Below are 27831 nucleotides of genomic sequence, written 5' to 3'. Positions count from 1 at the left end.
AGGTTGTGGCTCATAATACCCATGTAGTGTGTTGTGAATACTTACATTGTCTCCTACACTACACAACATAAGTCTATTTCAGATGGAGCAGCTAAGAATATCACACCATTGTCTTGGTACTGGCTGTCTGATCTATCATATATGCCACATAAAAAGTGCCATTGGGAAAAACTCCTGAGTCAGTAGCCATGCCATGGTGTAATATATAAAGACATTCCTTTACTCGAGAGAGGCAACACACCTGCTAATTTGGAACAGCTTAATAGTGGCAAAATATTAGTTGACATAACACGCGTTGTCCAAATAAATAAGACCTTTTATATGATAATCCAATTCACAAAACAGGCTGAAACAATGGGAAGATCCATGGGTGGGATTCTACCGGTTCAGACCAGTTCTGGTGAACCGGATGTTAAATTTGCCTCTGGTTTGCCAAACTGGTATTTGAACCAACCGGCTGGCCCCTCCCAGGAGTCTCCACACCTGGTCCATTTTCGATGCAGGTAAGTGCAGGGTCTGCACAGAGGTTTTAGGAGGGGGAAAACGGGCCTTCTGGAACTAACTACTGGAAGTCCAGAAATGGGCCTGTTCTGGCTTCCAGAGGACCTCCAGAGCCTGGGGAAGGCCATTTTTGCCCTCCCAGAGGGCTGAGGGAAGTCTCTGGACCCTTGGGAAGGCAAAAAATGGCCCTCCCAGAAGTGCCAGAAAAACAGGAGAAGGCAAAGCTGTGTAATTCTCCTGTCTTCCCACTCCTGAAAAGATCTTCTCCTCTTATTGGAAGAAGCTAATGTGTAACCCATATTGATATCCGATTCAACAGACATCCCAGGTAGTTTTTGTAGGAGTGGGGAAGAAAACAGAATTACCAGTTTCTATCTTTGCTGGGCAACAGTCATGGGCCTCTACAGAAAATGATCCCTGGGATTAAGTCCATTGCTTTTCATCGTTTCTTTGCGATCTTGCTGGATCAACAGAATGAAACTCCGTAGATTAATCCAATTGCACTTCTTCAGAAAAGGAGGAATCAATAGTTGTGGTTGTCTTATTGCACAATGATTCTGGCTTTCAAAACGGGGGCATCCCAAGCCCATAAGCTTTTGAATTTTTGCTGACAGTTATGATTTACTGAAGGTTTATGAGAGAAACACAGGGAAAAAATAGGTGGTGGTTTCTGCTGACTCTGCAACTTGGAACTTTTGCCAAGCTTGAGATGAGTACATGTCAGAAGGAAATAAAATGTATCTGTCAAATCTGACTCTTGGAAAAACAGGGAACAGCTGGAGCCAGAAGTCTTGGCAGGATGTGCTTCCAAAAGCAGTCAACAGCTACATTTAAACGTTACAGAGAAGGGGCATTATCTACAAGTGGATAAAAATGAATAAAGGAGGTCAGTCTTCTTTTCTTAACTTGACACATTGGGTGAAGTTTCAGAAATACAGCAGTGGGGGTGGGGGAGAGTTTTGTTAGTGATCCTAATTTGCATTGAGGTTCCAGGCCCTAGAGCAGGGGTCTTCAAACTTGACAGCTTTAAGACTTGTGTACTTCAATTTCTAGAATTCCTCCACCAGTCATGTTAGCTCAGGAATTCTGGGAGTTGAAGTCCACAAGTCTTAAACTTGCCAAGTTTGAAGACCCTTACACTAGAGAATAAAAGCTGCAGCGGTCAGCTGCATACTATCAGTATAGAATTAAAACAGAAGAACAGCTGGGTGGAACTCTCTTACAGCGACCAGTACGATACTTACAAGATGCTCAGAAACAAAATTCAGAGACATTCCCTCACTTGTTGTGGTTCCAAGAACTGGTGTTTGGAGACATGAGTTTTAAATGAATGTCAGATCCATGTATCTGCCAGTCTTCGATGGAAGAATGGGGGGGAGTTGGTACAAGTAATCCTTTTTGATGTAACTTGAATATCTTAAATCTTATATTGAATCTGTATAACTTGCACATGATTACAACTGGAGGACTGGAGCCAGATGTCTAGAAACTTGTCACCTCTTGGAGAGATAGCAAGAGGAGAAGGGACCATAAAAATTCCAGCTCTGAAAGATACTCCCTGGGAAACTTTCCTAAGATACGTTCCCAGAAAAGGGAGGGGGAAAATTAACATGTTGGTTCTTTGTTTGACTAAATCCACATCAGAATGAGGGGAGGGGTTCTAACTCCCTTTATCTATTACTGTATGCCTGGAAGCATCTTAGATTCTGCTTTGACTAGTACCGGGACCACTTCCTTTCAATAAAGAATTCCTTTTGAAGTACCTAGCTTTCAGAAGTTCATTCTTTTCGGTTGAAGGGGAAAAGTCCAGAGCTTCCAATGAATAACTTTTGCTCGATCCATTCTCCAAATGTTTGCTAGGTAGTCCTCAACTTACAGCCATTAGTTTACTGAATGTTCAAAGTTACAACACTGAAAAAAACAACTTACAACCAGTCCTCACACTTATGACTGTCACGGCACACTTACGGTCACGTGATCAAAATTTGGGTGCTTGGCAATGGGCGTATATTTACAACGGTTGCAGCATTCTGACCTTCCCAACTGACATCCAACAAGCAAATTGATGTGGGAGGTTGGATTTGCTTAACAAATGCATGATTCATTTAACAACTGCCTTGCAAATTCTGGTCCCAATTGTAGTTGTAGGTTGAGGACTAACTAGATTCATTTTGGGAATCATAACATTCAGGATAGAATCCTAAATGTATTTTTTGTACATTATAATTATGGGTTTTTTTTTCATATTCTTTGCATTAGGTATATCTTTCCCTCCTATAGATAATTATTTGCAGATAATGGGGGGGGCGGGGGAAGAGCAGAGAAACCATTTTCTCTTTTCTCCTTCTGCTTTGCAATAACATGGGAGAGTTTTGCTACTACCCTCTTCCAGGATGTTTTTTTCAACTCCCGCTGCAGTTCCCTGAAAGCTTCTTAGCCAAATGCTAATCAGCCTGCGCCTGCTTAGTTTTGAAGCCCAGAGAAGGACCACCAATACTGCCCCCTAATGTCACTGAAAGAAAAATAGCACACAAGAGGAAATGGAGGTCAACTGGAATTTTGACTCTTTTCTCAAGAAGGCAAGACCAAGTATTTGTTTACTTTTGGATCTACTGTTACCCAGGGAAATTCCAGAAAAAAAAAACATATATGTATTTCTGAGACGAACTTAGAAAAAATTAAGTCAGCAATTCCTTTCTGGGCTCCAAAATTAAGGAGGAATAAACCCTAACATAAAACAGAATAAAAGAATTGGAAGGGACCTTGGAGGTTTTCTAGTCCAACTTCCTGCTTAAGCAGGAAACCCTATATCAGGAGTGTCAAACTCGCAACGACACGTCATATGACATATCGCAACTTTCCCCCTTCACTAAAATACGGGGTGGGCGTGGCAAGCACATGATGGATCCGGCCCATAGGCCGCAAGTTTGACACCCCTGTCCTATTCCATTTTAGACAAATGGTGTCCAATCTCTTTTTAAAAGAGATTTAAAAAAAAAAGAGTCAAGGATAGGGTTTCTCTGAGTATTTGCAACTGTTTTTCTTTTTTTAAAAGATATTTGCAACGTTGGTTTTCCTTAGTTTCTTGCCTCTGCCCCAGTAAGCTTTTTGATGAATAACAACTTTCTTCAAAAAAAGGAAGTCAAGCAGATATTTCAGGCATTCAATTTGCTGAATTTGGAATTTAATTTAAACCAAAAAACAAGCTAAGAAACACTTTATCTCTGAATGTTGCTAAGCACCAAAGGACTTTGACTTAGAAAGAGGAAGCTCATCCAGGATTGGGAAAAGATTAAAATGAATGGACATGACAAATACGTGAATTATCAGCAAATGTTTCAAGGAGGGAGATAGAAAATATTTTCCTGCTTGGGAGTTGGGGTGGGGGACTTGCTGTAGTAAGCATTTTTATAACCATTTGGCCTCTTTCCTGAATTCACAAGCAGAAAGCAAAATGCTTCCTTTTCATTTTGAGCACATGATTACATATTTTAGGCCAGTATTTCTCAATCTTGACCAGTTTAAAGTGTGAAGATTTCAATACCCAGGCTGGGGGATTCTGGGAATTGAAGTTCACATACTTTAAAGTTGCCAAGGTTGAAAAACACTGTATTAGGAATATAATACTTCAGGGGTCCTAAACTTGGCAACTGTAAGACTTGTGGACTTCAACTCCCAGAATTCTGGGAGTTGAAGTCCACAAGTCTTAAAGTTGCCAAGTTTGGGGACCTCTGCTCCAGTGTGTTGATTTCAGTTGTCATAGTTGAGATCAGAGGTGGTATTCAGCAGGTTCTGATCAGTTCCAGAAAGCTGGTAGCGGAAATTTTGAGTAGTTTGGAGAACCAGCAAATACTACCTCTGGAGATTTTACAGTATCCTTCCCCTGCCGTGCCCACAGAACCTGTAGTAAAAAAATTTGAATCCCACCACTGGTTGAGATGCATGGACTGGGCATTTTGGAAGTTGGCTTCAAACTTTGAAGAACTCTGGTATAAAAGCTGTTCTCAGAAACTATTTCCCATCTGTCTATTCTACAGAGAAATCCTATGAGTAGCACTGTTTTTGGTGGTTGGTACCTGAAATGTTTCCTATTTATATGGACTTTGCTATTGTAAATGCTACGTTGGCAAAACTGAGGTCAGACTTAGCAACTTTCCAAAGGAAAGACGAGGGACACTGATGAACTCTGAATTCATTCATTCAGGTGGTTTGCAGCCATTGCAGGAGCTGTAATAACTTCTTAAATCACCCTATCTTATTACTCCCAAAATATGATAGCAATTCCACCAGGCTGGAGCCGATGTGTGTGAAAACCTAGTTAGAGGAGGAAAAACATTCATATAAACATTTACCTGGAGTAGACCAGCTCATGAGCCAGGAAGGGGTGGAGTTTCAAGTTCCTATACAAGTTCTCAGAAAATGAAATGTTAATTGGGTTGGATAAAGCAGGTTGGAGTTTTGTCAGAGTTATAATTACAATGTGGAGGAAAAACTTCATGTCCTTGGGACAGTCTGTATTATAACAACAGTATTTGTTGTATAAATTATCTATTCTACATTCTGGGCATCAGGAATTATCTGCAATGGAAACTTTGGAGTATCTTTTAATTACATTTGCAGGATATTTAATTACTAATGTGTGATAGCTTGCAATTAAACATAATAAGTATAGGGTTTAGTAGGCCTTATGTTAACCTTGCTCTGCCATATATCTAAAGAATCATTATGAGAACTGGCATAATAGTGTGGAACTCCCTGTTTCAGTGCATCATATTTCCTGGAAAATTGAACACACAAAAAGGTACACGTTAAGAAAGAAACACGTTTCACTGACCTCTTATACTTAAAGGTCATCCATACAACATGTTTATTGTGATATGAAGATCCCTCATTTAGTATTTGTTGAGAAAATACCTTCATAAGGGCACCTGCATCTTGTAGGCAGACATTACTGAGATAAGCTGAAACCAGTTTGAGATGTTCCAGATGAAAATAATGTTTTGCCTGGGAAAGCAGAAGACATCCCAGCCAGCCAGTCCACAGTGCACAAAAGAGGAGGCTTAAGAATTAGCTACCATTGGCCTGGCAGGAAACTTTCCTATTCAGTCCAGTTCCTGGGCCTGGAGCTTGTTCTACAGTAGGATTTTGGCTGTGAAAGAGACTGGAACCACTTACATTTTTTCACATGTCAGGCCCTGAAGCTGAAAACCTGACTCAGGCTTAATTCTTTAATCAGAATAGAGCTGGAAGGAACGTTGAAAGTCTTCTAGTCCAACCTCATGTTCAACCAGAAGATTCCGTGCCATTTCAGACAAATGGCTGTCCAATCTCTCCTTAAAAACCTCCCACAACTTCTGCAAGCTATTCCATTGATTAATGGTTCTCACTGGAATTAAGTTTCTCCTTAATTCCAGGTTGGTTCTCTCTTTGATTAGTTTCCATCCATTGTTTCTTGTCCTGCCTTCTGGTGCTTTGGAAAATAAGTTGACCCCGCCTGTTTGTAGCAGCCCCGCAAATACTGGAATACTGCTATCATGTCACGCCCTAGTCCTTCTTTTCTTTAGATTAGTCATACCTAGTTCCTGCAACCATTCCTCATATATTTTAGACTCCAGGCCTTTTTAGTTGCTCTTCTCTCGCATTTTCATTCAACCCATGTCATTGGAAGTGTGATTGAAAAGTCCCTGCTGTGGAACTTCTGTAGTTTGCCATTGCCTCAATATATAGCTATTTTCCTTCCCTTTTCTACCATTTTTTTTTGTGTATCCTGAGATTTTACACAATAACATTTCTCAAATGTTGGTTCTTCAACACTATCCAAATCCAGTCAACTGCACTGCAGTGATGAATACTTTCCTGCCATCTAGTGGTTATAAGGTCAATAAATGGATAGTCTTTTCTGGGGCGGGATGATTGACAAACCCATCACATATTCTTATAGTGGGGTGGAGTGGGCCATGGGAGACGGCTGTTCCTACAGTTGTGACATTTGAATTTCAGCCAAGGGAAACTGCCAGTGACCATCAATGCAGTATCATGTGGAGAAGCTCTATGGAGAACAGCCCACTATAGTTTATTCTAGATGTGGTTTAAGAGCATGCTAAGGAAGCAATGTGGTTTATGCCATCAATTTCTTCAGTAGTTGTTTGGCTGAGCCATCAGAATGACTGACTAGAACTCAAGGATGCTGATGTTCTTTCTCTCTATGACTGTTTTTTCTCCCAAGGAATAATTGGTTGCTCAAGAAGTCCTATACCCCACTTTGTGGAGAGAAAATTAATTAGTTAAATATGCTGTGTTATTTTGTGAGAATGAGGATTTTTTCTTCATAATTATGTAACAACTGGTTTGGTTTCTATTTCCTTTTCTGTATGATAATCTAATCTTCATACAATCTTTGCTCTTCTAATCTAGGATTAACTATGATTAATACCATTTTAGGTCTTGGTGGTGCGATCCAAGGGTGGGATTCTACCAGTTCTCACCTATTCGCTAGAACTAGTTAACATTCTAAGCAGTTTGGAGAACCGGTTGTTAGAAGAAATTACTGGCCTAATCCTGTAAAGAAGGCAGGAAGGAAACATTCTAGTGTTGCTTACAGAAACTTGCCTCTCTGTTAACCCTTATTACATTCTTGGCAGGACTAGATTTCCTGTCTCAGGAACTTCTCTGAATTTCCCCCCCCTCCTTTGCTAGTACTTTGCTTGTGTGGAGTGACCATTCAAAGTTACAATGGCACTGAAAAAAGTGACTTATGACTGTTTTTCACACTTACAACTGTTGCAGCATCCCCACAGTCATGAGAGGCCAGGCGAAGAGATGCATGCCTCGATGTGAGTGATGTTGAGTTGGCCACGCCCATTCAATAACATGACCACCAAGCCATGCCCACCACCTACACACCCACAGAACCGGTTGTTAAAAATTTGAATCCTACCCCTGGTGCTATCAAAAGTATATTGACTCCTGGTGTTTTCAAATAATGCTTGAATCTTTGCCTGCTTTATTGGTGGCGTTTTATGGAGGATTTGAGCACTTCTGTCTTCAGTCATCCCAAATTTTTCTTCTCTCTCTTCTACAACTTGCTTCCCTCCTCAAACTATGCAAGAAGAAAAAGAGTCTAATTCATTTGCTAGTGCTTGTTCTTAGCTAGCCATTCTTTGGGGGATGTTTTCTAGCTAATAATAATTAATAAAAACTGTCTCAGATATTTGTCACTAGATCGAGTATCTCAGGCTAGATTAAGGATGTTTATCTTCAGAAGAAATCTTTTCTTTTTTAAAAAAAGTAGCAACAATTATCACAATTTAATTTTAAAACAGGTGTTGACTATATTCATAAAGCAGAACATTTGTTTTTTGGTACAGAAACAAAACATTTTCATAGTAAATTAGACAACAGTTTAACATAATTTCAAACAAGCCAAAGGATATTGACTCTGATGATTCAGAAGAGTGCACTATTATTATTATTATTATTATTATTTTTGGGGGGAGAATGACAATTTGTCACTTTCTGCCAGATTTTTTATTTTATTTCCCAGTTTAACCTATAATCCAGAGATTTCCTAGTGGTCTCCTTTCCACGGGCTGATATCATTAAAAACATTTGTATTACAATTTTTATTTTATACATTTATACATTTCCTTTCTATGTTGAGCAGCGTGGTCTCTAGGTGTCCAAGGGGTTAACATACAAATGATAACATCATAACATATATTATCTTCCATTATAGTATCAATTATATAACCAGCAGAAATGTTTTTCTTTCTCCTATAAACCATATTTCACCTAATTCCACTTCTCTAACCTCAATATCTGTCATTTAACCATTTATAGAATAGTTCCCATGTTATAAAATAGTCTGAATCTTCTTTTCCTTTAATATTTCGGGTTAACCTATCCATCTTTGTGCATTCCAGAATTTTTTTTATTATATCATCTGTGGGGGTTTCTGGGTTTTTCCAACACTGTGCATATGTAATCCTAGTCGTTATTAGGATGTGTAGAATGATATCATTTAAAATGTTGAGGTCTACCAAGACAGTGCTGCTATTGAGAGATCTAGTTTACATACAGAATGTAAACTCATTTTCAGATTTCTTTCCTGATGTTTAATGGCATCCACCCAAACTAATTTCACTGCATGTTTCTGTAAACCAAGACTGAAGAACGTTGTGTGTGCATTAATATTAACATATCTTCATGAATGACTATGTAGGCTGATAAATACGATATAGCGGCTTTCTTTACTAAACAAAAACCGATGTCTGCCTATAACCCGAACCTCAGCAAAACACAACTCGGCTCCTCCCAGAATGCATTGCACAGCTGGGGGGAGGGGGCAAATCAGCCTCTTCCAGCATGCACTTGGCTCCACCAGTTTCCCGAGAGCGCCCTGACAGGTAAAGGAGGTCACTGGATTCGCCATTTCCGGTGCGCAATGCAGGACGGGAATGCGAGTAGCGCTATTGGCCGGTGCTTTCTCCGCTTTTCGCCGAGATAGGCGGGCAGGAAGGAAAAGCGGCGGCCGAGGCGGCTTGGTGGGGCAAAAGATTTTTCCCGGTGAGTGTTATGCGGAACGGTCCGACTTTGTCGGGGTCGGCGCTCTCTCCCGGACGAGGCGGGCGTCGAAAAGGGATCGATTTAATGCGCGGTTTGATGACGTAATAACGGCTCTGGAGACGGAGCCACCGCTGGAGTTGCGCTGGTCCATGCGCCGGCTCCAGTGGACTCTTTCCCTTCGCCCCGGCCCGCTCTAGCCTCTCCCGCGATGCCCTTTATTCTCTTTCAGAGACCCTTTCACTCCTCGGCGCCCCCCAGCGGCTAGGCCTTCCGTTTAGCCCGCTCTGAGCGCTCATTGGCTCCGTTCTCTTCCGTTCCGGGGTCCGATTGGTAGTTGTGGAGATGATTGACAGGCAGCCCCAATAGGGTCATCCCCAGTATGGGACCCCAAAGGTAGTCTTCCCCGCCGAGCCGAGGCTTGCGCCATCCTCAGCTGGCGTAGGCAGGATGGCTGGTGCGGACAACTGCCGGTTAACATACGTGCAGTGCTGTAGTTACGGCCAGGTGTGTGTCTGGGGTCAGCCAGCCATTGGGGTCTCTGTGTGATCCGTACGAGGGGAAGACAGAAGCCAAGTCCTCTTCCTCTGGTATCCCTAAACGACCAGTGTCAGAGCAAAGTTTCACGCCCATTAGAGTTGCCACGCTAAGACGAAAAGATGCAAGACTCCTAAAATACGGGAAAGAGAGAAAGCAGGAAGGTCTTGCTCATGGCTCTCTTCTGGCACTGTCCAGATGGTTGCAACTGACAGCTTTAGGACCATACATGGAAAAAAAGAAAAGAAAAATATTGTATGCCCCTTCCCATTAATTGCAATATTTAGGTGCTGTGAAGTGGACCATACTTTTGGCATGGAGCCTGGGGAACTGCCTGCCGGTTTTTGCCCATCCAGTGCAATGCAGCAGAGTGGATGTGCTCCAGGTCCCATCAACCACACAAAGTCATCTTGTGGGACTCAGAAAGTGTGCATTTTCTAGCACAGTGTTTCACCTCTGAAGGAGATTTGCCCCTGAAATCTATGTGGCTTTCATCCTCTTGATGGTCTGTAAGACCCTGAAGATTTGATTCTCCTGGCTTTTGGAAAAATCCTCTCCCTTGGTGTTGGGGGGTTGTGTGTGCTGAATGGCTTTGTTTTCCAGTTGGTTAGGCTTTTTATATTTCTGCTGTTTTTGCCTTGTAAGCCACACAGAGTTGTCAGAAGGTCAAGTCACTTCTAAATTTTGAAATTAAAATTAAAATACAGACATAAATAAAAATATTTTGGTATTTAAGGTGGAGGACCACAAACACATTGGGTGAAGAGTTTGAAGTGGTTTATTTATGCCATCATGCATTTTTTTTGCAGTCTCTACTGTCATTTTCATCTGTGAAGAAAATGCCAATGATATATTCAACCAAATCCAGGAAAGCTCTGAGAGCTGCAAAAAAGGGTCTTCAATATCACCTGTAGTTTCAGAGCTATCAGTTACTCACTCTTTGCATAAAGGAATTGTTAACAGCTTCTGTCTGATCAATGTTTGGATGGGAAATTACCTGAGCACTTTTTAAAGAAAGATAATGATATAAATGTAGTATATAAAGACATGCAGTTGCATGCATGATCACTGAGCAATAATTTTTGCACCATCACTTCAGGAGAGTGTTAGCAATGGGGCTAACTTTATTTGTTATTAGTGTTCATCTATACCAGGGCTGTCAAACTTGCCCATGCCCAGTTTAACGAAGGGGAAAGTCACAATATGACACATGATGCACCGTGATGAAGTGAGTTTGACACTCCTGATCTATACAATTTGCAATCCAATATTTATTGAGTTTTTTTTCTGAGCCATGTTGGGGACATTACTCATAAATGGCCAATTTGGCCCTTCTTTTCCTTTGCTTTGTTGTTCCTGTTGAAAGCAAGAATATATTAAATAGAGTTCATGCATTTAATAGATGGATTTGCTTTAATTTTATCTAAGTAGTTGTAGTTAAAGATAGGAGACATCAACCTAGCCCATTCTGCAACATGTCAGAAAAGCTGAAATGGAGAGGCTGAGAGAGGTGTGTTTCAAATGCCTAAGCTATCTCCACCCTAAAATATTTCCAATGATTTTATTTCATTAAAGCATTTTCATAGATTTTTGCTTTGTAAGTCCAAAATTTCAGAATAGCTTACAATTAGTCATTATATGTGAAAGACTGTCTTCCCTAGGTTCAACATTCAAAAAACATGTTAAGCTTGATTTCAAAATAGCTGACTTTCTCTTCCCCCTTATATATATATCCATGTTATAAGACTCCTGTTGTTTCCATCTACTTCTGGGTTGAATTTTTGAACTGGTAATTTTTTTGTTTGGACTATGGCTTCAGAAGAGGGAAACTTACTTACCAAGATCTTGGTATAATGCCTTCCATTTTTACTATTATTAAGAAGTTCTGTTTCCTATTTGAAATTTCCATATCTGGCAAAAATCCATGTCTACTTTTTCCTGATCTTTTTCCTAGACAAATTTATTAGCCATGGAAGCAGAAGAGACGATGGATTGTATTCAGGAATTTCCAGAACATTATAAAGTAATTTTGGACAGATTAAATGAGCAGCGGGAGCAGGATCAATTTACAGACATCACTTTGATTGTGGATGGTATGTAATGATGCAAACAGAGTAAAATTAGGCACTCTTCAATCCAGGTCTATTCCACAGAAAAGTTAATCTGAAGTAACTGGTTATAAATTAAAATTGAAATTATTTAAGGAGCAATTCTCTATCACCTGTAAAGCTGGCTGAAGAGCTGTTGGATTTGGTGGAAGAGAGAGGGTGGGGAGAGAGGGAGGGAGGGAGGGGGAGAGAGAGAGGCTTTTAAAATTCTCCTTGGAAGGTAGGAACCCTTTTTTTACCATGATTTCCTTGCCAGTTTTCTTAGTTTTTCTTCTTGCTCTTAACTGTGCTAAAACTTGTACTTATTCATACTGCAAGCAGTAGAACAGGGAGCTCTCTCATCTCCTCTGCTAAGGTGAAGCCTTTAAAAATTGGCAGTAGTTCCGTTCCAAATCTTCCATCAAACTGCTCTCAAAATTGCCATAAGATTGCTCTGTTACATGAAGTGGGTGGAGCCTGGCTCATTTAACCTAAAGATTAAAGTTTTAAAATTAATTATATACTTATCTAGGAGATATATATAACTGTGTAGAATCAGTGTTCACAAATTTGTAAGAGACAAATTGTGCTACCCTACAGACTATTAGTTCCTTAAAACAAATTTTAAATATCCGTAGGAGTGGCTGAAGCAAAATATAAACTCAGAGTTGGAACTTAAAATTCCTGAGCAGATCATTTGAAAGCTTTTATTTTTATCTTTCTTTTATAAAGTTGAAACAATAGCAAAACTTGTTAAGTACTTGTAAGTGTATGGAAGAGAATCTTGTTGGAGAGGTTTTTTTGGCAATTATGACTGGTCAACAATAGACATTGCATTATCAATTAACACAAATTTGATATTACATATTTTTTCTTACATCCAGTAGTATCCAACATGGGGTTTCATATAGTATGGTGATGTTGTTTTTCATTTCCAGGTCATCATTTTAAAGCTCATAAAGCTGTTCTTGCTGCTTGCAGTCAGTTTTTCTACAAATTCTTCCAAGACTTCACTCAGGAGCCACTAGTAGAAATTGAAGGTAATTTACGGTTTCAGTCATGTACAGAAGTACTAGAGGATATAAAAGGGCTCATGGCTTCTTTGGAAGCCATCCACTCTGGTAGACATATAATTGTACCAGGATTACAAAACCATTGTGTGACTGTGATTTACAATCTTACTTGTTGGCTTTATACAAATAAAATCAATGAACAGCCTCACACTCTCCCTGAGCCATGATGTGGTCGTGTTGAGCATCCTTGGCTACCCTTCACCTGGCAGGAATATTTCTTTTTTAAAAAATAAATTTTATTAATTATACAATTAAAACAAACGAACTACACACACACAAATGAGAAAAAAGGAAAGAAAAGAAAGCGAAGAAAATAGAAAAAATAGAAAACAATTAAACACATTCTCATCTTCAACAGTTTGTAAGATCTCTCTCTTTTTTTTTTATAACCCTTAATTTATGCCATTTACACACACCTAATCTTTACCTATCTCTGTATATCGCTGCTATGGGTTTATCCTATCCTCTTTTGCCTTATAATGTAAAATCTATCTTTGGTCAATCCATTTGTACCAGCAGTTCCAGCTATTGTAGTATATTGAGGTGTCTTTATTTTTTAGTGCCAAAGTTAGTTTGTCCATTTCTGCACAACTTGAGATTTTTTGAATGATCATTTCCTCTGATGGAACCTGAGGCTGCTTCCAACATTGGGCAAAGGCTAATCTGGCCGCTGTCAGAATGTGTATTATTATATATTTCACTTTTTTTTATATTTGTTTGCCAAAGATCCCTAACAGAAAGGACTCTGGTTTGTATTCAATCTGCTCTTTTGTCATTTCTTCCAGCCAAATCTTAATTTTCTGCCAGTATTTTTGAGCTTTTATACAGGACCACCACATATGAAAAAAAGTTCCTTCTTTTTTTTTGCATTTCCAGCAATTCGGACTCATATTGGGGTGCATCTTCGCTAACCTCGAAGGGGGAAGGTGCCATCTATAAAACATTTTATAGGCATTTTCTTTATATCCTACCGATTTTGTAATCTTATTGTTTCTACCCCAGACCTTTTCCCATTCTGTTAAGGTGATGCTACATCCTACATTCCTACTCCAGGCAATCATGTTCCCTTTTACAATTTCTTGTTCTAGTTCGACTTCTAATAAATAATTGTAAAAAATTTTTTTTGCCTGATCCTAATAAAATTTTGTCTAATTGCTGGGGTTCGTTGTTAATTCTGAATTCTTTCTTGTCCTGTTTATATCTACTTCGAATTTTAAGGTATGCCCACTGATCAATTTTTTGTCCTTGCTCTTGAAGTTCTTGCCTCGATTTCAGATTCCCTTGTGCATCCAATAACTCCTTATATTTAATCATTTTAGTGATGTCCAGATTATTCGGGTAGATCATCGCCTCCATTGTTGAAATCCAAATTGGTACTTTTATATAGTGTTTTTTCCGTATTTTCTTCCAGTTAGTTAATAATGAGTCTCTGATTAGATGTCTGTGGGCGTATTTTTGACTAGTTTTCCCTACATCCCATAAAAAAGCGTGCCACCCCCTCTGCAAATCATGGCCTTCTAAAAATAATATTCTCTTGTTAGTTAAATTCATCCATTCCTTCAACCATACTAAAGAGGCAGCAATATAATACAGCTCCCAATTTGGTAGTGCCAGTCCTCCCCTGCTCTTCATATCCTATATTGCCTTTAAATTTATTCTAGGTTTTTTTCCTTGCCAAATAAATTTTACAGTTATTTTGTTGAGCTCTTCAAAAAAAAATTTGTGTAGTTTGATTGGAATCGTCTGAAATAGGTATAGAAATTTTGGAAGAATATTCATTTTAATGGCAGCGATCCTTCCTAATAATGAAAGTTGCAGCTTACCGCATGATTCTAAATCCTTCTTTACCTGTTGCATTAATTTATCATAGTTATTTTCCTTGAGTGTCTTACAACGTGCTGTCAACCATATTCCTAAGTATTTAACTTTCTTTGTCACTTGTATTTCCATAACTTCTAACTTTATTTTCTGTTTTTCTGTTAAATTTTTAGTCATTTAGTTTTCTTCCTGTTAATTTTGAGTCCTGCTACTGCTCCATATTATTCTAATTCATTCATCAATTTTTGTCTTCTTTCTATTGGTTCCTCAATAAAAAAAATCATATTGTCCGCAAACGCTTGCAACTTATATTCTTCTTTCTTAACCTTTAATCCTTTTATATCTGGATTCTGTCTAACTCGCATTAATAATGTTTCTAATGATAATATGAAGAGCAGGGATAAGAGTGGGCAGCCCTGTCTGACTCCTTTTTCTATTTTTATTGGGTGGGTATATTCCCCGTTTATTAAAATATTGGCTTATTGTGTATCATAAATAGTTGTTATAATATTTTCAAATTTAGTGCCTAGATTCATATTATAAATTTTTTGGATTAAAAATTGCCAATTTAAATTGTCGAAGGCCTTCTCTGCGTCTAAAAACATAAGTGCAATTTGTTTTTTGGGATGAGCTTCATAAAATTCTAAGACATCTAATACTGTTCTTAAATTGTTCCTGATTTGTCTGGTCAGGAGAAATCCATTTTGGTCTTCATGTATATGCTCGTTTAGCATTCTTTTTAATCTGCTGCTTGCTATAATAGAGGTAAATATTTTGTAGTCGGTGTTTAACAGTGAAATCGGCCTATAATTGTTTATATATCGGAGATCCAAATCCTCCTTCGGGATCAGCGAAATCAATGCCCCCCTCCATGAGTCCGGCATCCTGGCTGCCAGTAAAACATCATTAAAGACTTCTACCATAAGAGGTCCAATTTGTTCTGCAATTGCCTTGTACAGCTCCCCTGGAATCCTATCTGGGCCTGGGGTTTTGTTGTTGTTTTGGTTCTCTATTGCTGATTTCAATTCCAACCAAGTAATGTCTTTGTTTAATAGTTCTACCATTTCTTCCCCAATTGCTTTATCCTTCACTTCATCTAAATAGTTTCTTATTCTATCCTCGTTAACTTCCTTTTTATATAAATCTTCAAAATACTTATGAGCAATTTCTTTTTTCTGTTCTATCTCCTGCTGTATATCCCCCTTACCATCTATTAGCTGATATATCATTCTCTTTTCTTTCCTTTTTTTTAGTTTATAAGATAGCCATCTTCCTGGCTTATTAGCATGCTTGAAATAAGTTTGTCTAGTCAAATTCAAATTTATAATCATTTTCTCTTGTTCAATTAAATTCAATTTATGTTTAGCTATCATTATCTGGTTTTGCAATTTTGAATCCTTTGGGGTACTCTGTAATTGAGTTTCTAGTTCCTTAATTTTTTGTTGTAATTTACTTTGCTGGGCATATTTTTCCTTATTCCTCTTGGCATTATATGAGATGGTTATACCTCTTATTACTGCCTTCATTGTATCCCAAATGTTTTGTTTCGTGGTTACTCCATTATCATTTTCATCTGGTAGGAATATTTCAAGCCCACCCCTCCCAGGCTGAAAGGGATGTCCCACAGAAGAAAACCAATGCTTATTTTTTTAAATTCCAAAATTTGGGACATGGGATAATGTATTTATATTACAAGGAGGCACATTCCAATTGATTGTTAGGGCAAGTTTTTTTTTTTAACAGCGCACTTCACAATTAAAGAACTAATAAACTATTTTCAATGGAGGTGTTTAGGGAGCTGCTGGATAGTTGACTGTTGTGATTTTTAAAAAATCTTCAAATTGTTATATTCTTCATTAGACATGCATTCTGGAGTGGGACTAAATTGCCCTTTTTAATCTGTAAATGTGTGAAGTTACCTTTATTTATAGTCTTACAAAGCTTAGATTTCTGTTTTCATTTCACTATGGACTATTAGATCACCAGATATTTTTTGAAAAATCCGATTTGTAGTTCAAGAGAAAGAAAGCCTGGTCCAATGCTGAAACAGTAACCAGTTTTTAGTACATCAATTAAATATTGGAATTCTGGCAGATGCCATGTAATGTAAATATTTTATCCAGCAAAAATGTTTCATATTCTTCAGCAAGAGTATATAATCACAATTTTATCAAATTTAATGTTAATACAACTATTAGTTCCTGCCTAAGAATTCTTAATAGATTTAAAAATACTGATTCTACAAATTAATTGCACGGTGATGTCATCTTTTTTATTATTAATTTTTATTACACATTTTCACCACATTTCCAATCTTTACAGTGCTTCAGCATCTTGTAATTTTATATTGATATTTACATTTTTCTTTCTTTCCTTTTATATACTATTCCTATGGTAACATTCTTACATTTTCACAAATATCTATATACGTTTCCTGTCGCTGGTCCAAAGTCACTTATCTTCGGCTTCCTTGCCTGTCAAGATTAGAGCTCCCTGTTCCCAGTTCCTAGGGCCTTAACCATTAGACTAAACCAACTTTTATTTATTATCATCAATCTAAACAGTGCACTGAAGGATGAAGTTTATGGATTATAATCAATTATAAAGATCCAGTGCAAGTTGATGGATTGCTTTGAATTTTACTGAGGCTGAGAGAGAGTAACTGGCCCAAGGCCACCCAGTTGGCTTCCATGCCTTAGAGGAACTAGGATCTTTTGCTCCCTGCTCTTTAACCATCTAGCACTTTAACCATGACAGGACAATTTATATACTGAATATAAATATACTGATCCCAAAATACTGAACAGTCAGCTCATCTTTGCTTTAGATATAAGTATGGAAATAACTGTTCCAATCCTGTTCTCAAACTGCACATCTATAATTTTTTTTTCATATTTAGAGATGTTATAGCTTTTAATTTTGAAATATAGGAAATGACTGTTAGTTGTAGCAAAGGGCTAGATATTATGTTCCTGAAAGGTAGGGCTGTCAAACTCCAGCCAGCGTGCTGGATGCGTCACGTGCTAGCCACGCCTGGTTTAGTGAAGGGGGAGAAAGTCCCAATACGTCATGGGATGCTGCCGTGATGACGTGAGTTTGACATCCCTGTTAACACTCTTGTAAAACAAATGATATTTTACAACCACAAATCTGAAAAATGTATGATTGAGTTCTATATTTTTTCTTTTCCCTACAATTAGGTGTAAGTAACATGGCATTTCGTCATTTAATTGAGTTTACATATACTGCAAAACTGATGGTCCAAGGAGAAGAGGAAGCAAACGATGTCTGGAAAGCAGCTGAGTATCTTCAGATGTTGGAAGCCATTAAAGCACTTGAAATCAGGTGAGTGTGGTCATATTACAGTAAGATCATTGTCCTTTTGCTATCTTTTCAGGAACATTAAGACTTTTTCATTCACTTTTGACATGTCTCTGAAATATGACAGTGGTGCTGGGAGATTTTATATATACACCTTGTAGTGTTTGCAGCTGAAAATGAAACTTGACAGGGAAACACACCCAATTCTTACTCCCAGGAAAATTTATTCATTTTTCTGCATATTCTTTTTTAAGCACATGTTCCCAATCTGAAATAAGTGCAACCTGAAAAAGCTATTAACATATAGTTGGGACAAGCATGATTCTTGATTTGCTTGAAGGCATTTAGGCTGCACAATAAAGTAGACTTAATGAGGCTGAAACATACGTAAGTTGAAACAATGTAAGTTGAAACAAGCAATAGATTCTAGAATCTAGTGTTTTAATGCAATAAGCTGAGATGAGGAACTAGGGGTTCTCATGATATTGCTGGCCTTCGTCTCCCATAGTCTCTGACAGTTAGCCATGGTGACTGGGACTAAGGACAACTGAAGCCTGACAATATCTGGATGGCAAGAGGATGCCACATCTGTTAGTGAATAAGCCTCTGTGTACAGTTTTAATGTGTGTAGAATAAAATTTTGTTGAAAGCCAAGCACTACGATTTAATGTTTTGCAGAATGCAGAAGAGTTATGGTCTCCCTTCAAAGAGCTTGCAGTCTAAATGAACTGGGCAGAACGTATTTGATCATAGAGGACCAGGCTTATAAAGAAATAGCTGGGGTACGTTATTCTGGGAATCGAATCTGAATTCGAACTTGCACCCCTGGCAACCCAGTGATGAGATGGGAGGAAAGCATAATCAGAACTAAATAAATTGAAGAGAGAGTTAGGGATTTAAGGAGCTTTCAGAAAAAAGTGTAGTCGGTGGATAATATTGAAAAAAGGGAGACCATTCTCTCTATGGAGAAGTCACCATGGAAAATAAGCATAAAATCATGACTAAGGCAGATGCATTTAGGTACAGTTGAGAATGAGAGATTAGAAATAACAGTTAATAGGAGTCAGCAGATAGACAGACTAGCTTTGCTGGCTGAGGAATTCTGGGAGTTGAAATCCACAAGTCTTAAAGTTGCCAAGGTTGGACACCCCTGGACTAGATGATTCTGAAAGAATTTGCAAGGCTAATATAGTTGTAAAAGTGATAGAAATAAAAGATTGAAATATAGAGATTGTGTTTACCATTATGTTGGTGTGAACACCACCAGTGTTAAATATAGTATTTCTACCAGTGCCACCTAAGACTACATGGCATTTAGGGAACGGCTTGTAAGTACCAACTCCTGGGAGGACTCCTACCTTGCCCTAGATCATCCTCTTCCCTGTTAAGAAGACTCAACCAGGGGAAACGGCCACAGAAAGTTTGATTGATTTATGAAGAGTGAACAGGGAGTATCAGCTTACTAGCATGGGAAATGTGGGGGAGAATTGAGCAAGGACTGAGTGGAGAAATTCCCAAATACTTGGACCATCCCAAACCATGGCTAGTAGAAGAATAACATGTATTAATCAACTGTCAACCTGGAGAACTTAACATGTGTAGACTTACAAAGTCCCCCAGCCACCTTGCTGGCTGAAGAATTCTGGGAGTTAAGGTCCATGCAATTTAAATTGCCAAGGTTAAGAAGCACTGGTCTAGACAACTATAAAGTTTCTGTAACTGCCCACTCAGGGCTAGTAGATACTAATGGGACATCGGGGAATATTACCACAGAGTTTCAGAAATAAGTACAGAAAGCTTATGCTTAAACAAACATGGAATATTCAACAATTAGTGCTGGGATTTTAGAAAAGTGGAGAATGGAAGACACAGCCGATAGAAGAAAGATCCTTCCATCTTAACTAATAAAATGCAGGATATAGCAATATTATTACACAGTCTTCTTATTAAAGGTATTAAGGTGCTATTCAGTATGAGTATTTGTGATTCTGATTGGCTAACTCTTCACAAATGTGCAAATGAAGGAATGGTCTGATCAGAAGTTTTACCCCAAAATTCTGGGAGTCTGTTCCTAACATGGTACCAATTTTCAGACAAACTTTGAAATTTCTTTCCCTTACAAACTAACATTTGACAAATCATCAATCATCATAGCACTGAAACGTGAATAAACTTACATAGCTTTGATATGTCGGTAGAAGTTGCACATATTGCAATGGACAATATTGTGAACATCCTTTTTCCTTCTGATTTAATCATGTTTAAGTGTCAGGCATTGCTTAGGAGCAATTTTCATTTTCCCAGTCCTTCCCTTTAAGGAGAATACATTCCTGCCAACAAGTCTAGATAAAGCAAACCATTGCTTCTTTAGCAGTGTTTCAGTGCTTAACTTTAATCCTGCTTTTTTGTTCAGCCCAATATCAGTAGCCAACTTTACTTTGATTCTTTTTCATTTTTTTCATGCCTTACTGTGTCCTTCATGATCTTCTCTAGGAACAAAGAAAATACATCATTGCTTGAAACAAATCAAGTTCAGGATAAAAGCAAAGCCAAAAAGTGGAAGATAGCAGAGACCTCTAATGTTATTACTGAAACACTGCCTTGTGCAGAATCTGAACCAGTTGAAATTGAGGTGGAGATTGCCGAAGGAGCTCTTGATGTGGAGGAAAATAACATTGAGTCTCTTGAGGAAGTGGCTTCTGGTGAACAGCCAATAAAATACATACAGACTACAGGTACTTCAGATGACTCTGCTTTGGCTCTACTGGCAGATATCACCAGCAAGTTCCGCCATGGAGAAAGGAAAAATGAAATTCAGGAGGAATGTGACAACTTATCTGATCCAATGGGCAAACATGTGGAAGGCATTGAGATCATGGAACTTCAGCTGTCGCATGTCAACAATCTTTTCCATTGTGAAAAATGCAATCGTACATTTAAATTCCTTTACCACTTTAAGGAGCATATGAAAACACATTCCACCGAAAGCTACAAGTGTGACCTATGCAACAAAAGATACTTGCGTGAGAGTGCATTGAAGCAGCACCTTACTTGTTACCATCTTGATGAAGGTGGAGCAAACAAAAAACAAAGACCTGGCAAAAAAATACATGTTTGCCAATACTGTGATAAGCAATTTGATCACTTTGGACATTTTAAAGAACATCTTCGGAAGCACACAGGTATCTGCAATTTTAGTTGTATACTTTCCGTAATTCTGCCCAGAGTTGCTAAACTCTTAATTCAATATGATATATCTTAAGGCTGTGCACTGCTTTAGTTTCAAAGGCAAAAAAGTGCTTCAGAAGTGTGACAATGTGAATGTAGATTAACTCTGAACCAAGCACATCTTTTCCCACAATTGTGCACCCATTGTAGCCACTTGTTTCAGGCAAAAGGCAAGAATAAGCCACAAACAGTGAGGTTTTAAGTCCAAAGTTTGCAAGAGAAACAGGAAAACATTTGTTTTTGTATAGTTTATTTTCCTATTTGAAGTGGCAGAGTGGTGATGTTCACTGATGTAGACAAGCCAGGACATTTGTTACTCCTGGAGTGATTAACAAATTGGGTAACCATAATCCAGGCGTGTCAAACTCAAGGCTGGGGGACAGAACTGGCCCTCAGGGTGCTTAGATCTGGCCCACAGGGCTGCCCTGGAAAAAGCAAAGGACTGGCCCACGGTGCTTCTGCCAGTGAAAATGGAGCTCAGGAGCCCATTTTTGCTGGCAGAGCGCTTGGGCCACCACAGGCGCCCCCCTCTGTCGTGAGTGACATCATTCTGGCCATGCCCAGCCTTCCCCCCCCTCAAGTTCAAACACAACCCTGATGCAGCCCTCAATGAAATCGAGTTTGACACCCCTGGCATAATCTGTGTTTTTCTGCGAGTTGATACGTATTGACTTTGGGAACAAAACTCCATGGAGCGTTGAATTATATAAATATAAATTCCAGAAAGATTCCCATGGTTGAAGACTTGAACAAATTGGATGGATATTGCTGGGTTCTTTTTTTTCTTGAGCTTGAAAAAATCTGAATAATTAGATTGAATGTAATAACTAGATGAAATAGTCTTTTATCCTGATGAGAGAGCTGCTTGTTTTGGCCTTATTTAATGGAATATGGTAAGATGAAGTAAGCTTTTCTGATACATCCTTGAGGAACTACTGTTTCAGCCATATTAACAATGAAAGTAAATTTCACAATAATTTGATATGTGTTCTCATGTGGTTTCATTAATACATAAATGTATGAACTGTATTGAATGTAAAAGTAGTTCTTCATCTGATATTTTGTATTACACTTATAACTTTCCTTGATTTGAACTCCCAACAACTTTAGTCAATATGGTTACAACTGAGGCATTATCTTAACAGAAAGAGTTATCCTTTCATATCTTATGTCAGTGATTTGCCCATTGTAGCCTAATATTACCTTTGGAAACTTTTCAATTTTTGGAATGAATTTATAATTGGGAACAGTGCCTTAATTTTGAATACAGCCATTTACATTGCTAATCTTACAGATGGAATGCAATATGTGACTGATCCCGTATGCTGGTCTTTAAATGAATTTCTGTTTGTTTATAGGTGAAAAACCATTTGAATGTCCAAATTGCCATGAACGTTTTGCTCGGAACAGTACCCTCAAATGTCACTTGACAGCATGCCAGTCTGGTGCAGGTGCTAAAAAGGGACGGAAGAAGCTTTATGAATGCCAGGTTCGTAACAAGAGAAAATGATTGGTTTCTAATGTCACAGTAGCAAAATTAAGGAGGAATTTGATGGAGGAACAACACAATTGTCTCCTTATCTTAATTCCTTATTTTAAAACTATTTTGTACAAGGAAAATTAAAGATAGGCGAGAGTCCCAAAGACGCTTTTTCCAAATGGCAATCTGGACTTTCTTTGGGGGTGGGGAGTGTTCTTTTAAAATGTTTCATTTCTCATCTAAGAAGTTTCTTCAGTTCAAACTGAAGACAGGTGAGGGATAACAGTTCTCTTTCATACTTTCTTAAGCATCTAGTAGGAAACTGTGATCAAAATTGTGTTTTAGACCCATGTCCTTCCTGGCTTGTGAAAGCTTCCCAGGAGGTGACACGCGGGTGGACTCTAGTGGTGATTAATGCTTCTCTACAGGAGGGGATGGTTCCCCAGCACTTTAAGCAGGCTGTGGTCCGTCCTCTTCTTAAGAAACCATTGCTGGACTCCACCCAGTTGGATAATTTCTGACCTGTCTCCAATCGTCCCTTTTTGGGGAAGGTTGTTGAGAACGTGGTTGCGCAGCAGCTCCAGAGTTTTCTGGATGAAATGGATTATCCCGACCACTACCAATCAGGATTCAGGCCTAGATTTGGGACAGGAACAGCATTGGTCGCACTTTTGGATGATCTCTGGTAGGAGCGGGATGGGGGTAGTGCATTCATCCTTGCTCTATTTGACCTCTCGGCAGCTTTTGATACCATTGACCATGGGATTCTCCTGGGACGGCTTCGGGGGATGGGAGTAGGAGGCCTTGTGCTGTCTTGGTTCACTTTCTTCCTCTGTGGCAACCCACAGTCAGTGTTGATAGGAGGGGAGAGATCCAGCCCTCGTCCACTGCTTTATGAGGTTCCACAGGGCTCAATACTCTCTCCGCTTCTGTTCAGCATTTATATGAAGCTACTGGGTGAGATCATCCATCACCATGGACTGAGGTATCACCAATATGCTGATGATACTCAGCTGTATGTCTCAGCCCATGGTGAGTTAAGTGTTGCTGTGTCCTCCCTCTGGCAGTGCCTGGAGGCTGTTAGGGGCTGGATGGGGAGCAATGGGTTGAAACTAAACCCTTGCAAGACGAAGAATTGCCACCTTTGGTCTTGGATGGGGTGGCACTACCCCAAACAGATCCTGTGCTCAATCTAGGGATTTTCCTGGACTCACGACTCCTGCTCAAAGAGCAGGTGGCAGTCATGGCCAGGAGGGCCTTTGCGCAGCTGCTGGTTGTGCACTAGTTACACCCTTTCCTGGACCAACAGTCCCTATTCAGTCACTCATGCCCTAGTCACTTCCCGTCTTGATTATTGCAACGCGCTCTACATGGAGAGACATCTACTTGAAGAACATCCGGAAGCTCCAGTTGGTGCAAAATTCAGCGGCCCACATGGTTTTGTGCAGACCCCGGTGTGCGCATGTGTCACCTCTCCTGTGGGAGCTGCATTGGTTGCCAATTTGCTTCTGGGTGCAATTCAGGGTGCTGGTTGTCACCTTTAAAGCCCTTCATGGCTTGGGTCCGGGTTATCTGAGGGACCTTCTCTTGCCGGTCCCATCTATCTGACCCATTAGAGCAGGGAGGCAGGGAATGTTGCAGGTCCCATCCCTGAGGGAGATACACCTGGTGGGACCCAGAAGAAGGGCCTTCTCCGTGGTGGCTCCCCTCTTTGGAATATCATTCCTCCAGAGATTAGAATGGCCCCCACTCTAGCACTCTTCCAGAAGGCACTGAAGACCTAGTTCTCCAGCAGGCCTGGGGAACCCAGAGCGAGATGGAGCCCATCAAATGGCTAGTATGATCTGTTGTTGTCGGGGTGGGGGATGGGAGTTGGGGGTTGATTTTTATTTTTTTTATTTTTTCCAGATTTTGTTCTATTGTACTTTATTAATTTATTTGATTCTTTTTCTTAGTTTTTCTTGTTTTTTATTTTTTTATTTTATTTTTTTTGTTTTAAATATGGTTTCACATTGTGCAAGCCGTGTTGAGTCGCCATGGGCGAATAGGGGCAATATAAATTAATTAATTTTTTAAAAAATAAACTACCTGAATGGCTATTTTTGGTATCTCCTTGATGCTGTTCTTCCAAGATATCTTTTCTTCCAAGGGGTGGAAGGATTTTTTTTCTTTTTTAATACTGCTTTGCCCTCAACTCTAGAGTAATACAACCATTTCACCTTCAGGAATATTCTGAACGTTGGGAGGCCTGAGCTGTGCTTCAAAACTAGATAAGGCAGAGCCTCTTTTTTTATGGGGACTGAGGGGTTTTGAAAGAATAAAATGGATGTTTAAACATTTTGCAAGGCTTAAAACTCCCCAAACTCTGTATACAAGAAAAAAAAACTCCCAGTTTTTGTCCCATCCACTCTTTTATAGCAAATCTACAAAAAAAACAAATCTTCAGCTTTCGTGCTGTTACTCTGTATTCAGTAAACAGAAGCTTTATTATATCTCCTTCAGACAAGTTTGATTCTTGGTGGTGTCATGTCCTCCGCCCCCCGTCCCCCCAGCATATTTGTTGGTTTGCTTTTTTCTTACATTGCTTATATTTTATTCCATCTAATTCAGTAGATTCCTGGCAGCTCACATTATACTATGGGAAGTTTGCCAATGCCTGTTTGCCAGTCTAATTCACATATCCTGGAAACTTCCCATTTAGCAGGACCCATCGCTGCTTAGCTTCTTGGCTTGGATGAGGCCAGGCAAATGCAGCCACTTGCTAGGAACGAAAACTTATTGCCTGTGGTCATATCAGGAGAACAATATTCTCTGTTGACAACGCATCACAAGACAGGATCTCTCTGAATTTAAACCACGATCTTGTTTTTTCATGGGAGGATCCCCAGTGCCAAGAGACATAAAGACTTAGCACATTAAATAAAAAAGCCCCGCCTTGTTTGGGAAAGGGAGGGAGGGAGGGAGGAAGGGCAAATGGATGCCAGGTTAGTGTATTTGCAGGGTCCTTTCAATCTCCTTTAGACCTTGCAGTTTTGGGGTTTAGCACCTTAAAAAAAATCCTTAAAACTTGAAATGGTTTGACATGTGTCAGGAAGTGGTCCTAAATCAGGCCTGTTTCATTCTTGAACCAGTTCATCCAGTTCTCAGAATTTACTATAGAAAACTGCTTAACTGGCTGGTTGGATTGGTTTGGTCTGGAGGAGGTTTGGCTTGATTCAAGGGAAACAGAACTAATGGCAGAATGCTATAGAAGAGTATGTTCTTGGATTAAATGAATTTAAACATCCCTGAACATCAGCCATATATTAAATGTTTCAACAGCTTTCCTAAAATCACTCTGCCTTGCTCTTTCAGGTCTGCAACAGTGTGTTTAACAGCTGGGATCAGTTCAAGGACCATTTGGTAATACACACAGGTGACAAACCCAACCACTGTACCTTATGTGATGTTTGGTTCATGCAAGGCAGTGAACTCCGGAGGCATCTGCAAGAGATCCACAACATTTCAGAGCACATAGTATCTGACGATATTCTTCCAGTGGACAGTGATCCAGTGGCGTCCATGACAATTATAGAGCAGGTGGAACAAGTTCATGTCTTGCCCGTAATTCAGGTCCAGGTGGATCCAGCCCAAGTGACTGTAGAACAGGTACATCCAGATTTGATACAGAATAATCAAGAAAAACATGAACAAATAGCAGAGCTACAAGAGCAGGTTGAAATAAGCTACTTAGAGGTTGAACACATTCAGACTGAACAAGGTACTGAAGTACATATGGAAGAGCTGGATGTGGGACATGTGAACCAGTTACAAATGGAAGAAGTTGAGGCTCAGCTTATGGAGGAACATGATCTAGAACAGGGAGAGTCAGTGCCCATGGATCAAGAACTGACAGCAAGCAGCAAGGTGCAGATCATGCACAAGGCACAAGGAGCAGATCATGAAGAATCCCATGATTTAAAAACTCAGCCAATAATGGCAATGCAAGAGGAAAAGGTGGAGAGCTAAACAATTTGGACCGCGTTATATGTGATTTGTGGGGGGAAAGTTAATACCAAATTATTTTTGTTAAATTTCTTGTTTGACTTTTGCCCTACCCATGGGACAGCTCTCTTGTATCAGTGCCCTTAGGCAAGTGGACAGGTGGACCAAAGTTAGAATATTTGATTGAACTCCCCTTCTTTATTTCTAGGAAGGAAAAAACCCTTTTGTGTGTGTGTGTTTTCTTAAAATAAAATAACACGGAGCAAAGGCTATTCTGGAGATGAACAGCTTTGTGTGAAGTTTAATTGTAGAGTTCTGCTAGATTATACTGTTTTGTCATTGTGAGAAATTTCTGAAGCAAGTTTTATTTTCCTTTCAGAATATGGAGTTTAGTATTAACATGGCAATGTTAGTATGGATTATCTATAAATTTGGGTAATCTGCTTTAAGAAAAAAGATATTTTTCCTTCTTTCCCATTTAATATTTTGCGGTAGTTGCATTATTTGCTGATGTTCCTAACTTTAAGCACTATTTTCAAGGTCTACTCTAGAAGATTATTGGGATGGAGGTAGAGTGTGCTTAGGTTTTGTGAATACAACAACAAAAAAAAACAACCTTCGTGCCTTCATACAATAAAGTAATTAAACTTCCACAAAGCTTTTACAGTTCTTACAAGCTAATACAAAAGGCAGTGTACATAGTACTGTATAGTGCTTTGTAATCTTGCTTACAATTGTTTGCTATCAGGGTTTTTTTCTGCATTAAAATAAACGTGGATGGGGGAAAATGGATTGAACACTGGCAATTTTTAAGGGCCAATTATACTGGGAAAATGCAACTGCATCTGTAACAAGATATGAGTTGGCTAATAGGTTGCACTGGCATCACCAGATTTTTATTTTTTAGAAAAAAGGTACATTTTATATTTAAAGGAAAAACATTAAAAATACGAAGTAAATGTGTCTACGCAATGGATCAGGCTACTGTTTTATTATTTAAACTTTATGACCCATGACTGAAAGATCTTGTGCTTAAAAGGTTTGAGAAAAATCCAAAGCCATAAATATGAGTGTTTTAACTGCGGATTTACAGACATAGGAGTGTACATATTTTAATCAGTATTATTGGACAATAAAACTACCTATCATAAGCTTTCAGTCAATGCAGTACTATTTTCTTTGGGGATGGATATAGTTTTGAGGGGGGAGGGATGAATTTTTCATCACTGTAAATTCTAAA

General features: G+C 39.1%; 1 protein-coding gene across 4 annotated transcripts; it reads left to right on the top strand.

Moving 5' to 3' along the window:
• The first annotated feature begins 831 nt into the window (after positions 1 to 831).
• On the top strand, positions 832 to 27742 carry ZBTB35 (zinc finger and BTB domain containing 35). 4 transcript variants are annotated; one of them, XM_087927329.1, is made up of 7 exons: positions 832 to 1387; positions 11555 to 11693; positions 12626 to 12727; positions 17779 to 17923; positions 20393 to 21081; positions 22486 to 22616; positions 25962 to 27742. In XM_087927329.1, the coding sequence occupies exons 2-7, from the start codon at positions 11570 to 11572 to the stop codon at positions 26613 to 26615; spliced, it is 1845 nt and encodes a 614-aa protein (XP_087783455.1). In that variant the 5' UTR covers positions 832 to 1387; positions 11555 to 11569; the 3' UTR covers positions 26616 to 27742. The 4 variants fall into 4 exon arrangements, with proteins under 4 accessions (XP_087783455.1, XP_087783457.1, XP_026571991.1 ...); XM_026716206.2 differs by lacking the exon at positions 832 to 1387 and adding an exon at positions 8877 to 9066; XM_087927330.1 differs by lacking the exons at positions 832 to 1387; positions 12626 to 12727 and adding an exon at positions 8931 to 9066.
• The last annotated feature ends 89 nt before the right edge of the window (positions 27743 to 27831 follow it).

The sequence above is a fragment of the Pseudonaja textilis genome, chromosome 2 (genome assembly GCF_049901715.1).
Source record: "Pseudonaja textilis isolate UNSWEBS1 chromosome 2, rPseTex1.2, whole genome shotgun sequence".
Lineage (NCBI taxonomy): Eukaryota > Metazoa > Chordata > Lepidosauria > Squamata > Elapidae > Pseudonaja > Pseudonaja textilis.
Note: the sequence above shows the minus strand (reverse complement) of the source record. Positions and strands in the feature narration are given on the sequence as shown.